Source organism: Rhinolophus ferrumequinum, chromosome 23 (genome assembly GCF_004115265.2).
Source record: "Rhinolophus ferrumequinum isolate MPI-CBG mRhiFer1 chromosome 23, mRhiFer1_v1.p, whole genome shotgun sequence".
In the NCBI taxonomy this organism is placed as follows: domain Eukaryota; kingdom Metazoa; phylum Chordata; class Mammalia; order Chiroptera; family Rhinolophidae; genus Rhinolophus; species Rhinolophus ferrumequinum.
In genome coordinates, this window is record NC_046306.1 from 3319619 (window position 1) to 3335596 (window position 15978).

Sequence of the window (15978 nt, forward strand, 5' to 3'; positions counted from 1 at the left end):
GGGGTGCGCCACGACACCGGCCTCGGACGTGGCTCCCCGTCTCGCGCCCCCGAAACCACGCGGTCTCGGGTTCCCTACAGCTCCCCACTTGCCCCGTCCGCCCCGCCGGAGTACTACGGAAGCCCGCGGGACACACACTCGGGGCTCTCGCCAAGCCAATCGGTAGGCGCGGCCGGCCGGCCGGCCTGGGGATTGGCACCCGCGGCCCGGGCCGTGCGCCCCTATTGGCTCCCGGAGCCGGGGATTCCACGGCAGAGCAGCAGGGGCTGTTCGAGAGGACCGGGCGGGGTAAGAGGCGGTGGAATTGGCAGGTCCGAAGCCCCGCCCCTTCCGCTTCTCAGGCCTGACCTTCCGGCCGCTGGGTCGCGCGTTGAGCCGACATTGACGCGTCCTCGCGATTCGACTCGACCAGCCCACTCTCGTGACATCATGGTGGCGTACTGGCGACAGGCTGGACTCAGGTAGGCCCGGGCTTCGGGTGGGGTGGGCAGAGAGGGCGCGGGGAAGGCCGGCGCGGCCCGAGGTCGGAGGTCACGCGGGGCGCGGCGGGGGTCCGGCCGGGCGGGTGCGCCGTAAGATGGCGACCCTGCGGACGTCGGAGGCTGGGCCCGGGCCGCAGCTTCGAGGGGCAGACGCGCGTCGTGTGTGCCCGAGCACCTGCCCGTGCCTGCCTGTGGGTGCACTGAGCACCTGGCGCGCCACCATGAGCGCCTGTGGCAAATGTGATGCTTTCTCAAAGACACAGGTCCTTGTGTGCAGGGTGTTTGTCCTTTTGAGTCATACTCAGTTTCTGTTGTAAAAGGGACGTAGTTACATAAAACTTGGGAACCAGAAGGACTGGGGAGAGTTCTCTTGGTGGAAACCACTGTCAGCATCTCTGGGCTTTCTTTCCAACATCAAAGTGGGGCCTTTTGTAATGGTGCACACTTTTTAAAAAATTATTATTTTAAATTAACTCCTGTTGCTCTCAGGTTTCCTTATCGGTAAAACGGGTGAAAGCCCTTGGTAACCTGTAGGGAACTCTGCGCACAGGTGAGTGGTGGCTCCTGGGAAGTTCAAATATGGAACCCATTTGAAGATACTCCGTCTAGTGTAAGGGGAAAGCGTCCGTCTAGGTTACCTGATTTCTTCACCTGTGCGACCAGTGGAGTGTAGTCCCTTGCTCCAGGTGACACACCTTATTATTTAGCTGGACAAAGTAGCACCTTCTAGCGGTGGCATTCTTGGATATAGGCCTGTGAGACTACTGAGCAACCCAAGAGTTTTCTGACTTGTGAGGTCAAGCAAAGTTTCGCAGAATTGGGAGGATTCTTGTTCCAGTGATGCGTACCGTTTATTAAGCACCTACTATGTGAGGAATGTGGTGATTCATGCTTTTCACACTTATTCTCTCCTCCTCCCACCCACTGGTGGGGCAAGTATAATTATCCTTCTATTTTATTCTATTGTTTCTCTGGGTGAATAAACTAGCTGAAAAGATTGAACAGCCTGAAGGTCACCCAATTAGTAAGAGTGGAAGCAGGCATGGGAACGCCTACCTCTTGGCCAAAAAAATAAATAAAATAAAAACCGAATCTGAAACATGACAAAATAGACAGCAGCACCCTCCCCTCCCTTCCTGTTTTCAAAAAGTGTTAAAAGTGAGCTGACATCTTTTGGATAATATGTTGATGGGAGTCCATCTACTAAACAGGAAGCAGACTGTTAGATATTTTGCTGTAATTGATGATTTTCTCTAAGGACTTTTCAGTTAAATTTGGAAACCTTGATTGGGAAGTATTTTTGATGGCAGACTTGTGAAACAGAATCCAGTGTTCTCAGGAAAACCTTTCAATAATTAACCGGAGGAAGAACTTTTGATTCAAAATAGTTGTTTTCTCTTTTAGTTATATATACTTTACCTTGTAAAAATAATATAAGAAAAAATTTTAAGTAGAGAAGTGGGGGAAGGAAATCACTCATGTTACAGATGCCATTAACATTTTGGTCGATTTCCTGTGCTGTGGGATTTTTTAAAATATGCATCTTTTCTTTTAAATTAATGTGTACTAAAGAGGGAAAACAGTACAGAGTAGAAAAACTAAAGATCACGCATCCTAACGCTACTTAAGACTTTGGTACATTTCTTTCTAGTCTTTTTTGTTTGTTTGTTTCTATAGCTTCCTTTTGGTATTAGTCATTTTTAAATCCAATTTTATAATAATGTACAATCAAACCAAAATTAAAAGTAGAGGGAAAAAAAAGAGTATCACAACCAGTCTGGCTGGATCATAGATAATTAACTTTATATTCTCTCATTTTCTCCCAGCTACATCCGATACTCCCAGATCTGTGCAAAAGCAGTGAGAGATGCTCTGAAAACAGAATTCAAAGCAAATGCCGAAAAGACTTCCGGCAGCAGCGTAAAAATTGTGAAAGTGAAAAAGGAATAATCTGTAAGTTCTGATTTATTTAGAAGACTTGCATCTTAAATTGTTAGAGTACTTTAAAAAATCAAAGTAATTCTCCTTTGTTTTGAGTTGTATCCTTTTTTTTTTTGGTCAGTCCGTATGTGGAGAAGTTAGGTAGTGGGATAATAATTGAAAACACACAGGTTACAAAGTCGGGTGGCGTAATAGAAGAGTGATGTTTTGGGCCCTGACAAGCAGAAGTAATTGGCACATTGATTTTCAGCTCACTTAGCAATGCTTAGGAAGAGAGGCTTTCTTATTTTAATTAAACCTGTTTCATTTGCACAAAATCAAATAATGGGAGGATAAACTCCCCACTTTTGTAATTGTTATTGGAGTTATTAATACGTAACAGTTCCAGAGCATGAAAAATCACAGCTCTTTGTATTTTGATTTCCCCCACATCTGCGAGCGTTCTCACAAATCGCTGCCTGAACGGAAGAGCTGCAGGTGCTGCAAGGGTCCTGCTGTCCCGTCAAGCCGGATAACCTGCAAGACCCTGCAGTGAGCCCTGTTGTGCTCAATGTGCTGTGCCTGCAGAGGGTTTGGTTCATTTCCCTTCTCCAGGCGTGTTGGCAATGTAAAGTTACAGCTTATACAGGAAAACACAGTTTTGTTCAGGCTTTTGTACACCAAACTGCTGAAGTGATTTGATCTCTAAACCACTGTCTTGACTTTGTCATTTCAAAGACAAGCAAGGCAGATTTCCAGAGAGATGTTTTTCAGGTTTGATTTTCTTGTTTTGCTTTTTAAAAAGCTTCAGACCCGCAGTAGCAGGGAAACGTGGTAAATATTAATCCTTTGGCAGCTTGTGGTTATGAGCAATTTTACTTATTGGAACTGTCTACCCTAAGCACTTTTCATTTTCATTTTGAATTAGTAAATATTTTATTACAAGCCTGGAGATGCAGTGTTTTGAATTTAGCCCTTTTTCTAGGGGCCCTCTGTCTAATCTCATAATTCTGAGTAATGAGACCTGGTTTTATGTTGGGCTGTTTTGTTTTTTAACAGTGAATTAACAGAAAATCACTTAGCCTTTCTCTGCAGCATAGTTGAGCCAAACTGCATGTAACTCCCTTGACCTTGTGATATCCTTGGGGTCAGAAAGTAGTGCCCAGCTCCCTTAAACAAAGCATTGATGACTCTCCATGTGTCCTGCAGGCGAGTCGGCCCCCACCCCACAGCACAGGGGGATTTTAGTGTCTTTTCAAGGCAGAGTAGGTTGTTTATTGCTAGGAGAGTTTGGGTTTTATTTAACAGGAAGTATGTGCCTGCTCGGCTGAGGCTCTGCACGTGAACCAGCACTGTTTTTACAGCCGAGACCAAAGTTCATCACCAGCCGTGTGAGTGGAAGCCACAGTTAGCTTATACAGTTCAGTATAAGGAAGTTACTTCCCCCATTCAGGTGAGATTTTTAAGAAAACACAAAGGACCAGCAACTTTTGCTTTTTCTTTTTTCCTCCTAGGCCCTGACTAAAGCTTGAAATGCTACGAGGTGAAGATGTATGGGCACACGTTATGGCAGATTGAAAACGATCTCACTTCATGGGGAAGAAAATACCTGTCTTGTTCATAGATTGACAGTGTCAATAAATTGAAGTATGGTTCACTCATGCTGTTGGGTTTTGGTTTCCGTCGGACTTTTTCCTTTTCTTTATGGGAACTGTGTGCACAGCTGCAGGGTTATGACTATGTGAACCGAGATTTTGTGCGATTAATTGATAAAATTAGACTGTGTCATTGAGGCTCTCTCGTCCCTTATCTTTGAATTGCAGAAGCCACGTCAGAGTAATGGATGGGTCCTTAACCTACCGGCCTCCTCCTCTTGTGCAGGTGGCACTACCTAGGTAATACTGCTTGGCCAATGGCCTAAATGAAAATAATAACGGAAACCCTGGATGAGAAGAAAAAGTAGGAAATGGTAGCAGTCAGTTTTTATTGTGCACTTACAACCTATAGAGAAGAGCTGTGACTGTTGGAATTTCAGCACAAAGGGCTTTTCACATTGTTTTATAAATGACTCTCCATGGGCTGGGAGTCTTTCTCTTAGGAAATGAGGCAAAACTATTCAGTCATCAGGTCGATGGCCGAGCTGCAATCAAAACCTAAGATTCTTGCCTGCAGCCTCGGGCATGGTGATTACAAGTTAGGTGTTTGCAATGTGATTCGTTCGTTCATTAAATATTTACCGGTGAAGAATTGTTGGAAGTGTTTTGTTTTCATCTTTCTTTGAAACTTGGCCGAGTAAAACTCCACTGCAAAGTTAACTGCTTGATTTTAACTGTTTTTGGAGAATGGAGAACTAAATTTGAACAGGGCATTTTGAAACACCGTTGAGTTTGTGCACCAGGGCCAGTTTTCAGCGTGATGCTGGAGCTAGCAGTAATGTATCAGGGAAGGAGCCTGAGAAAAGGTCCTTGCTGTCAGCTTCTGGCGGTGACTTCCGGGACACTTGACATGTAGGTTTGATTTCATTCTCAGCACAGGGCTTACAAGGAGAAGTGACGGCTCAGCTCTGCACCGGCGCACAGCCTACACTGGCCCACAGCCTACGAGCTTGAGTCCTTTGCCTCGGGGCTGTTGTCCTGCTATTTTGAAGTCGAGACACCTGAGTTGTCAGTGCTTCCTGCCGAGGTGAAGGTACTAGGAAGCACCTTTCATACAGACAGGACTAAACAGGCCTTTGTGGTGCCAGACGAATAAAGTAACTGATAGGCAACGGGCTCACTGATTTCCAGCCAAGTAAGGAGAGAGAAGTCATTGATTACGGAGGCTGGCAGATGTGATCATTAGAGGTGAGACAGAGACAGGGCTGTGGTGTGGCAAGGATTAAAGTAACTGAAAAAAAGACGCCGCCAGCAAAGCTTCTTTAAGGCTCTTTTCTGTTACTAAGAAACACAAAACAACCTGAACTGATAATTGATAAAACAAACTTTTCGCATCCAGCCCTGCTGGGGAGCTGGCAGCACTGCCCCGATTCCCTGGGGACCCTGATCGGATCTACTTGTGGGTATTTCACTACCTAGTTGTGTGATTTCGTTAATGTCCTGCTCAGTCTGTGTTCTCATGTGTGAAGTGAAAGAATTCGACAAGCTCTGAAATTCTGATTCTACTGTGTCGGTCTCGGAGAGACCAATGTCACCGTAGCAACCATACCGCTAAAGGAGCAGTGTTCAAAATCAGAGGACGGATTTCTTTTGGTTTCTAGTATTGTTGTTTTTTAATCTATTTCTACCATACAAAAGAGTAGGCTGGTGAGATGCATTTTGAAATATTTTTAACTACTCAAATTAATCAGTCTGGGTGGTTAGACTCCAAAAAAAAGGAATTTATTTAGTCTAAAATAAAGCAATTTAGCCATTTGAAATTGAATTTCTTTGTACTTTAATGATTACTATTGAACAAACAAAAATCTTTATAGTAATATGAAACAGCAGAAGTTTTTTAATGTAGATTTGTATTCTTCCTTGCATCTATTTAATTGCCTTGTGAGATTTGAGAAGGAAAGTGCTAGAGAAAGCATGTGTATCAATTCTTACATAACCACAGGTTGTAGGTCTTTTGAGCATCTAAGGCAGTTATGAACTTCAAACTAGGAATAGATAGTTGCAGTTTCTTACTAAATCTGCTTTTGTTTTCGGTGATCTTGAGCAAGTAGAAAGTGTTTAAAACCTTTTTTTTTAACTTTGTAAATAGAAGGCTTCCTATAATACTATCAGCAAGGCTTAATTTTCTCTTGCTACATATTTTAGTTGCTTCCTCATGAGGCATTTGTGAAAAGAGTGAAGTTTCTCAGAATGAGGTACTGTTGTCCACCCTCCTCCTGCTGCCTGATTGCAGATGACAAAGCAGGTCGGGAGAGTTCTGCAGTGAGGGTCGAAGCATCTTGCCTTTGCAGGCTATCCATGGATCAAGTAGTACACAGCTCACTGGTAATTGTAGAAGGCCATTAAAACCCTTACGGTACTGGAAGGGACGGCAGTGCTATATGTCAGAAATAGGTAAACTGTAATTAAGAAGTTATAGATGATTTGATTACACTCTTGTGTATTTGGTCCTGTTGTAATGTGAGCAGATTAAAATCGTGTAATGGTTAAAGCTGTGTCATCATGCAAACATTTATGGCAACTTCTGCAAATTAATTTGAACTGTGAAAGTTCCTTAATGAGATAATGTCCTCCGTAACCGAGAAGGACACTGCAGCCATCGCTGCTTAATTTTTAGATTTGAATGGTTGCCGAGCATACGCTGCCCTTTTAAAGAGCCGAGACTCCAGTGCAGTCTCAGAAGGCGATCTCAATGGAAGGGAAAAGGGCATTTCGAAACAGCCTTTACAAGGAAAACCAAAGATGATTCATGAACTCCCAGAGTCTAACGCTAATAAGAAACTTAAAGTATATAACTATGTTGGTTAAAAGCCAGGTATTCAGAAATGAAGATGAGGCACGATTGGAGTTCCTGAGTTTTGCTTGTCATTTGGGAGCTTTTATTTTTCGGCTGGGTGTTTTTGTGGAGAGGACCGTACTTCCTTCCCTTTTACCCTTTTCAGTTAGCACGTTGAAGTGTGCACGGGTCTACAGTTTACTCGTGGACGCTGACTCATTGACCTGGGCAGTGATGCTCCCCACCTGGCAGTTAGGTACCTGGGGGCTGGCAAGTACTACAAGGTAGGGTGCTGGGCAGAGTCCTCACAGCCCTTGGGTGCCCAGGCATGAGTCTGCGGTGTTTCTCAGTGCTGCTACAGAGTTAACAAGTTGGGGTGGCCGGTTAGCTCAGTTGGTTAGAGCGTGGTACTAATAACACAAAGGTGGCCAGTTTGATTCCCCACATGGGGCACTGTGAGTTGCGCCCTGCTTAAAAAAAAAAAGCTAACAAGTTAGTGTCAATTGCAGTGGTTCCCTGCACAGCCACATGTGTCATCCCGAGGCCTGGCACCTGCTGTGGCCTACAGGAAATACCCAATAAACACTTGTAAACAACGGGGATGCTTTATGATAAATGCAGTTTGCTATGAAAAGAGGTCCTAGAGTGTGTGCTGAAGATCAAACTATGCGTGTTATGTGCCAGCAGAAGACCCTCATGCTGCCAGCCACGTGCCCAGCCCCCGCCCCGCCCGCAGTCCAGTGTCAAAGCTAATGCCGAAGTGGCTGTGTGGATAGTTCACGGTGGTGCCCAGTGGGCAGGCTTGGCATTGCGGCTGGAAACACTCGTGTGCACAGGAGCTCTTGTGTCAGGAACTACCCCCTGCAGCTGACACTCCCACGGCCTCTCTCCAGGCTAAAGTTCCTTATTTTCTGCTTCCGCTTCTGCCTCCTCCGCGACCTCTTCATTCTCCTCCAGAACTGCTCTGGCATCTTGGAATTGCTGGTACTCGGATACCAAGTCATGGATGTTGCTCTCGGCTTCGGCAAACTCGTTGATGTCCATCCCCTCGCCGGTGTACCAGTGCACGAAGGCTCTCCTCTTGAACATGGCCGTGAACTGCTCCGACACCCTGGTGAACAGCTCCTGGATGGCCGTGTTGTTGCCGATGAAGGTGGCGGCCATGTTGAGGCCGCGCGGCGGGATGTCGCACACGGCCACCTTGACGTTGTTGGGGATCCAGTCCACAAAGCAGCTGCTGTTCCTGGTCTGCACGGTAAGCAGCTGGTCGTCCACTTCCCTGGTGGACATCTTCCCCCGGAAGATGCAGGCCACCGTCAGGTAGCGGCCGCGCCGGGGGTCGCAGGCGGCCATGGTGTTGCGGGCGTCGAACATCTGCTGGGTGAGCTCGGCCACCGTCAGGGCGCGGTACTGCTGGCTGCCCTGCGCCGTGAGCGGGGCGAAGCCGGGCATGAAGAAGTGCAGGCGCGGGAAGGGCACCATGTTCACGGCCAGCTTGCGCAGGTCGGCGTTGAGCTGGCCCGGGAAGCGCAGGGAGGTGGTGATGCCGCTCATGGTCAGCGACACCAGGTGGTTGAGGTCGCCGTAGGTGGGCGTGGTCAGCTTGAGGGTGCGGAAGCAGATGTCGTACAGGGCCTCGTTGTCGATGCAGAAGCAGGCGTCGGAGTTCTCGATGAGCTGGTGGATGGACAGCACGGCGTTGTAGGGCTCCACCACGGTGTCCGACACCTTGGGCGACGGCATGACGCTGAAGGAGTTCAGGATGCGGTCGGGGTACTCCTCCCGGATCTTGCCCATGAGCAGCGTGCCCATGCCCGAGCCCGTGCCCCCGCCCAGCGAGTGGACCACCTGGAAGCCCTGCAGGCAGTCGCAGGCCTCGCTCTCGCCCCGCACCACGTCCAGGACGCTCTCCAACAGCTCCGCTCCCTCCGTGTAATGGCCCTTCGCCCAGTTGTTGCCGGCCCCAGAGTTACCTGTGGCAGACAGGAGTCATGGTTACCTTACCCAGGCAGGAGGGAAGCGGGGTGGCGGGAGGAGGACACCACCAGGAGGCATCCTCATCGCATCCTGGTGGAACCTTCCAGAAAAACCTACCATGGACATAATTGTCTGGTTGAAAGAGGGTTCCCAGTTTGCTAGATCGGATGCTATCCATCGTGCCAGGCTCCAGGTCCACCAACACGGCCCGCGGCACATACTTCTTATCTGTGTTGGAAAACAGGAAGAAGTCAGCAAACTGTTGTTTTTCTAAAAGTTAATGTTTCATCAAAATGGAACCTTGTGACACTGGCCAAAAAATAAAAAAAGTATTCTAGAAGGTGTCTTTGGTAGGTAGAGATTTGGAATCATCTCCTTGACCCCAGTAACAATCACAGAAATGGATAAAATACCTTACAAATTCTTTTTCTAGCATTGTTTTGTTGAATTGCCCATGACAGATTCTGTTCCTATTGGAAGTAATTCTGGTTTTCGTTTTAAAACCAAAAAGGAAGGTTGGTGCCTTATCTGCATGTGTTAAGACATGTGCCCCTATTTAGTGACTTCTTTGAGCAGAGCTTGAGGACTTGTCACTCAGCACTCCCATGTGACATCTCGTGGGCCCCGCTCTCTGCGCCCCCAGGGTTGGTGACCACAGCGCAACCTCCTACCGTGGGCCTCGTTGTAGTACACATTGATTCTCTCCAGCTGCAGGGCAGAGTCTCCGCCGTAGCTCCCAGCCGAGTCGATCCCATGCTCCTCTCCAATCACCTCCCAGAACTGAAAACAGAAGGAGGGAGGTCGGGGGTTGGAGGGTGAACCCCTGGAAAGGCCATGTTGGCTCCAGCAAGCCAGCAGATTGAGCAGGAAAATGAGGAGGTGAGCCGGGGCCTGCTTCCCTGGGTCTGCCGGACCGTCCCGTCCCCAAGACCCCTTCTGGTCCTTTTCATAGAAGCCCTCTCCGTGACATAATTCACTCTGCCTCTACAAAACGCAAATTGACGACTACATTTTACAGCCACCTAAACTCCTTAAATGAAATGTCAACACAAACTATTCAACTGGATTTTGCGCCTGTTAAATTCAGGCCATTGTATACATTAAAGCTGTTTTAGGATTTCCCATCAGACAACATATCTCCTTATAGTGCTTCAAGCTGGTACGGTCTAGATCCCATGAAATGAAAGTAGACTGAACACTTATCTGATTTCACAATAATATCTCGTTTCACTTTGGAGACATATGTTCATGAAGTTTCCCAAAAGGCCCATAACTGGGACATCTATGCACAATGGAAGCAGTGTGCGTTTTTGGTGATCAGGTGGGTTCACGATTCAAATCATACATAGCTTGTTCTCTCTGACTTTCAATCCCATATCCAGTGTTTATTAATACAGATACGTGCCAAGCTCTTGGTATGGAAGCAGTTACTGAGACGACTTCTTTGTTGCCCTAGAGAAGCACATAGCACAGTGCAATGAAAATATTTATGTCCAGGTCCCCAGGGCCATGTTCCCAGCCATATCTTGTAAATGCTGGCCCTGCTTTGGCCATGGTCTTATTAACAAGACTTATTTTGTAGTACATTGCCAGCACTATTCAGGGTTTTATGGCAACCCAGATTAAATGTGATTTAGAGTTCCTATGGCCCCAAATAACAAGTAGTGGCCGGGGTCGCTAACCACTGGACAACACCATTCTGGAGTAAGAGCTGAGACCCTATCTAGACCCTGCACTCCCTCTTGCGGTCGTCTCTCCATATTATCTTCCAACTGCAGAGCAGTGGGGGATCGAGCCTCCCACTTCTCTGTGTGTGAGTTTTGAGCGTCTTATCACTGTGACATGGAAGGATGACTACTTCTTTTCAAGCAGTAATATTCCTCGCCTCAGGGTTGAAGCACTTGCATTAAAAGACTAGTTTTTGTATAGCTGCATTAATCACAATAACCAAAACTTGGAAACAATCCAAGTATCCATTGACGGATCAGTGGATAAATAAAATGTGACATATTCGTACACTGGAATATTATTCAGCCTTCAAACAGGAAGAAAGTACTAACACTACAACATGGATGAACCTTGAAGACATGCTAAGTGAAATAAGCCAGTCGAAAAGGACAAATACTCTATGATTCCACTTATAGGAGGTCCCCAGAGCAGATAAATCCGTACAGACAGAAAGGAGATAATAGTTGCCAGGGGTTGGGGGAGGGGAAATGGGGAGCTAGTGTTTAATGGGGAGAGAATTTCAGGTTCGCAAGATACACTGAATGATACACTTTAACGTGGTTCCGATGGTAAATTGTACGCTGTTTTATCATAATTTTTTAAATTAAAAACAGTTTTAATACAATTCATACTTGTAAAAGTAATTTCAAAATAGCAGAACAATCAGATAGCTGTTTCACTCTACAATTGGTTATCTTAAAATTGCGGTTGGAGACCGTGGGCCCTGCCATTGGTGTTCTTAGTGTTAGCCAACTGAATCGTGTCCTTGGTAGAAGAATTGAAGGGGGAAGGAAAAAAACACACTTATACTCCCGGGGAAAAGGGGTGTATTTTAATTCTCGCTGCTACTGTACACAGAATTTTTAGGTTTACCTCTTCTATTACATTAAATGGAACAGTAGTTGATCTTTTTTAACTTCATAACAAACTATGGGAGAGGAGGGAAAGATATCTTAGTGACATGGTGTAAAAAATTTCCCAACAAACTTTGGAAAACTGTTTTGAGACAAATTACTGTTTTCAGATATGAAAAGTTCATCGCTTAATGGATAAAGTGGTTGATGTGTCTTATACACGTGTAAGATTCAACATAATTCACATGAATTAAATGAACCCTTTAAGCCTTTACCGTGTCCTCTGTCTCTTTAATTAAAGGCATTGTTTAATAAATCAAATACGGAGCACACGCATGCCCTGGGCGACAGCAAGAACTAGCGATCGAACTTTCCTTACCTTGTATCCGATCTGGTTACCGCACTGGCCAATCTGAATGTGTACAATTTCACGCATCCTTGCTCTCCGCCCAAGTCTAAGATCTTCACGGAATCCTCAGACTCTGGGAGAGCCGCCCTTCACTGGTGTGAGCCCAACACGACTCTGGTCATCCAGTGATGGGACCAGCTGACCCAGCTACCCTCCCATGTGACCCAAGGGAGTGTCCAGCCCAGAGGCCAGCCCTCAGCCTTCTCCGCTCTCCGCCTGTCATCCTGGTGAAGGGGGTGTTTTTCCCTCTCCCAACAAAGAATATTGCCCAGTCATTTCCCAGAGTTTAAGACCACAGGCTGCCTTTGTGCAGTGCCTGGAGGTCCTGTACCAGGTGTGGGCCTTCTGTGGTGGACTCTGGGCTTCCGGCTGGTGAGGCATACGGTGTGAATACTGAGCCAGGCCCCTGGCTCACTGAGGTGATGGGGACCACCTCCAGAGCTCCCCTGTCAAAGCAGTTGTATTATTAGAAACCATTTTGTCTGAACCCCTCACTTGGCAGATGAGACCATGCGTGATGTCCCAAAACATGAAGTGGCTTCTCCGCAGTCACACAACCATGCTGGCTCAAGAACCTTCCATGGCCCCCATTGTCTTCAGCCGTGTTTCCTAAGGAGTCGGAAAGCCACTGGCGGCACTGGGCGCCTTTGGGGGAACATGGTTAGACAGTTTTTATGTTGTACACCTTAATGTGGATAGAAAAAAAATAACTAGTATTTGTAATAGTAAAATAATAAGAAAAGTTTCCTTTTTGACCTTGGCCAAAGTTGTAAAGGTGATACATGACTGTCAGGAGTCTGGGAAACCATAATTGCAAGATAAATCTAAGCTGCGTGGTTCACCATCAAGGCCTTTCCCAACCTGGCCCCAGACCCTTCCCCACCCCTTTTCCGGGCTTTGGGCCTCACCAAGCCAGTGCTGGAGAGGACGGGAAGACGTTTCCGCGTGCGACTACTGTGTTTCCCCAAAAATAGACCGAGCCAGACCTAGCGTCTTCTGGAGCACAAGTTAGTATAAGAGCCGGTATTATATTATATTATATATTATTATATTATGTTATGTTATGTTATGTTATGTTATGTTATGTTATGTTATGTTATATTATATTATTATATTATATTATATTATATTATATTATTATATTATGTTATACCAGTATTATATAAGACCTGGTCTTCTATTAAAATAAAACAGGGTCTTCTGTTAATTTTTGCTCCAAAACACGCATTAGAGCTGATGGTCCGGCTGGGTCTTCTCTTCGGGGACACGTGGTGTCACGTCCGCGACCTGTGGCTGTGCTTTCGCATCCTGCATGTTGGCACGTGCTCACTTCCCCTCCCTCACATCTCCCACTCCTCTGCCACCTGCTCTGTCACTGCCCTGCAGCGCCTTCTGCCCAGGCCTGGACCTGGCGGCCGTCTTCTTGGCACCTCGCCTGGTTTTGTGCACGGCTGCCCCCCTTTGTCCCGATGTCCAGGGTTATTGCTTGCCGTCGATTTCCTTTACCGGGATTTCTCCGGGAGCCGGACAGACTCCCAACAGCGTTGCCCTGACACCCCCCCCGCAGCCCGGCTGCCCAGCAGAGAGCTCCAGGGGTGCAGGCCCAGAGCAGGCAGGGCCACATCCCAATCGTGGAGCCCCCGGCACCTGGACAACCACAGCTGGCGAGTGCCTGCTTCTCGAGGCCTCTCTCCAGAGTTTGCCAGGCACCCCAAGGCGGGCCCCCACTCACTGAGCAGCTGCCAACAGGGACCTGCCCCATGCGGGACAGGCATTGGGAGCTGGGGACTCAGGAATGGAGGAGACAGGTGTGGGCAGCCCCTGAGCTCACGGAGCTCTCCTGATTTAAGAAGAAACCATCGCCCAGGATGTGGATCCAAAGGCAAGACTGAACTGGACTCAGACTCGGAGCCCCTGGGCCCTCCCTCCCCTGCCTGGGACCCGCTGGGTAACGTGGGCTGAGGGGTCGGCCCTGCCCCTCCCAAGCCTCATCCTGATGGTCAACCCTGTGCACTTCCTACCGGCCAGGGGAGGCCCGAGACGTGAGGACAGATACGGGCAGGACGGTGACTAGCAGTGGACTTCCTGGGGGGAATAGGCGCCACTTACTCCCAAAGGAGGTCATCCCCACAGTGAAAGCACCTGGGCTGAGCCCTGCAGGACAAACCCAGAGGTGGGGGAGGACTCTGTCCCTCGGGAGCCAGCTCCAGGACGGCTTCCGGTGACCTCAGGCCTCCAAGAGCACACATGGCCCTGGGTCGGGTCCTGGGCCAGGAAAAGTTGCTGGAAGAGTCCCTACTGGGACAATTGCGGTCATTTGAATATAGACTGTGTAGATTGGATAATAACGTATCCACAGTGGAGCTGCTAAATGGGAACCTGGCCTGAGGCTTCTGCAAACAGAAATCCTTGTTTTCAGGAGATACTGTGTTGCATTCAGGATCAAGAGTCAGCAAGCAACTCACAAACATTTCATCAACAAGAATAACAGTGTGACAAATGGAGAGAGAGAGAAACAAACGTGGCAAAATGGTCACAATTGGTGCATCTTTGCGAAAGTGGACAAGACTCGTGCTCTGGCAGCGCTTCTCTGAGTTTGGAATTTGTTTCTATTCAAATATGAATCACGGCGCCCTTCACCCATGCTTCTGGTCCCAACCCTGCCACCCCCACAGGTAAAGAGAAGAAGAAATTTGCAGGTGCCTAGCAGTCTTTTTTGCACATTAAGAAACATACACAGAATAAACCTTTCAGCTTCCAGGGACGTCGTCCTATCCCGCTTTCCTCAGTGCCTCCCTTGAGCAAGTCTTCACCCCTTTCCTCGTCCCTCTGTCCTCCCCGCACCTGTCCTCCCCACCCTGCTCAACAGACTCCTAAGAGTTCCAGGGCAGCTCTACTGCCCCCCTCCTGGGGTGTCTGTGACCAGCCCCAGGCCCAGGGTCAGAGCCCCCCCTGCCTCCTACGGCCCCAGCACTTTACCACGTGCCCACGTGTTTGCTAATTACTTACAGACATGCCTTATCTCCCCACCAGCCTGGCAGCTGCCACTGCCATTTCAGCATTGAGGTCCCTAAGTGCCTGATGGGCAACCAGGCCTCGGTAAATGTTTGTGGAGCGCACACTGACAGCTGGGCAAGTTTGAGCGGCCATGCTCAGAATGGCAGGTTTTCTTAAAGCCTATAATGCACTGATTCACGAGTATGTCCTCGTGGGGCTGGTGCCCCAGGACTTTTTCCTCCGTCCCCTAAGAGGTGGTCTAGGCTGAAAGTATAAACTGTTCCAAGAAACCTGGATGTCAGGAGTGGCTTGTAGAGGGAGTAACCGGGGAGCAGTGGCTGCTGGAGGGGCTGAAAGGGGCCATGTTGGCCCCGGGGCCGGCCAGAGGGGCGTTTTTGATCTTCCTGTGTTCATTCTTCGCCGTCTGAGCAGGGTCCAGTGTGTGGGGTCCCCCCACCACCTCCGCCCTGGAGCACGTTCCTCTTCGTCATCTCCGTTTGCTCAGGGAGGAAAAGGCTAGGTTTCCAGATGAGCGCTTAAAAGGTTTTTCTGTTAATGGGGCAGTTGGCAAAACGGGGGGAAAGAGGAACCCTGTTTGCCTTGATTCTCAGCTCCGCGGGCAGTGTTTACTCAGTCTGGGCTGTGCTGAGCTCTGGACGCTGCTGGGGGCAAGGGCAGATGCTGGGCAGTGAGCCTGCGGTCCCCGTGCCAGGCCGTCGGCATGGGACCCACCTCCTGCCTAAACCTGAATTTGCTCAGCTGTGAGACGGGATAAATGGTTGGTCCCAAGCTTGCTGTGGGGACCGGCATGCCTTTGCAAGCAGTGCTGCTTCTCAGGTCTGCTTCTCAGGATGGAAAAAGCTGTGGCTCACTGTATAGACGGCACCGTTCAACCCTAGCTATTGAGCACCTACTGCACGTCAGGCTTGAGCTAGTTGTGGGCACAGTGGGCACAGCTAGCTATCTGAATTTAAAGTTCATAGGTCTGAAAAGCAGTCTGCTGTCTCCATTCCTTTGTCCTTCTTGATGAAGGTAGCTGTTCCCCGAGGAAAGAGCTGTCCTCTGACTGCCAGTTTAGTAAAAGCCAGGGAAGTGGTGACTATATGGAGCCTTTCTCAGACCAGTGGTAGTGGTCCCTTCCCCAGGACACAGCAAAACAGTCCCCCTTGAGCAGCCAGTG

At 48.3% G+C, this 15978-nt stretch overlaps 2 protein-coding genes across 2 annotated transcripts; one reads left to right on the top strand and one right to left on the bottom strand.

Annotated features, from left to right (window-relative positions):
• The first annotated feature begins 303 nt into the window (after positions 1-303).
• ATP5F1E (ATP synthase F1 subunit epsilon) lies at positions 304-4063 on the top strand. The gene is made up of 3 exons (XM_033094563.1): positions 304-461; positions 2309-2435; positions 3917-4063. Exons 1-2 carry the CDS (start codon positions 430-432, stop codon positions 2430-2432), a joined length of 156 nt encoding a protein of 51 aa, XP_032950454.1. The 5' UTR covers positions 304-429; the 3' UTR covers positions 2433-2435; positions 3917-4063.
• A 129-nt stretch (positions 4064-4192) lies between these two features.
• TUBB1 (tubulin beta 1 class VI) lies at positions 4193-11940 on the bottom strand. Its single transcript, XM_033094562.1, has 4 exons — positions 11772-11940; positions 9482-9590; positions 8928-9038; positions 4193-8806 (listed from the first exon to the last, which is right to left on the bottom strand). The coding sequence occupies exons 1-4, from the start codon at positions 11826-11828 to the stop codon at positions 7728-7730; spliced, it is 1356 nt and encodes a 451-aa protein (XP_032950453.1). The 5' UTR covers positions 11829-11940; the 3' UTR covers positions 4193-7727.
• Between the last annotated feature and the right edge of the window lie 4038 nt (positions 11941-15978).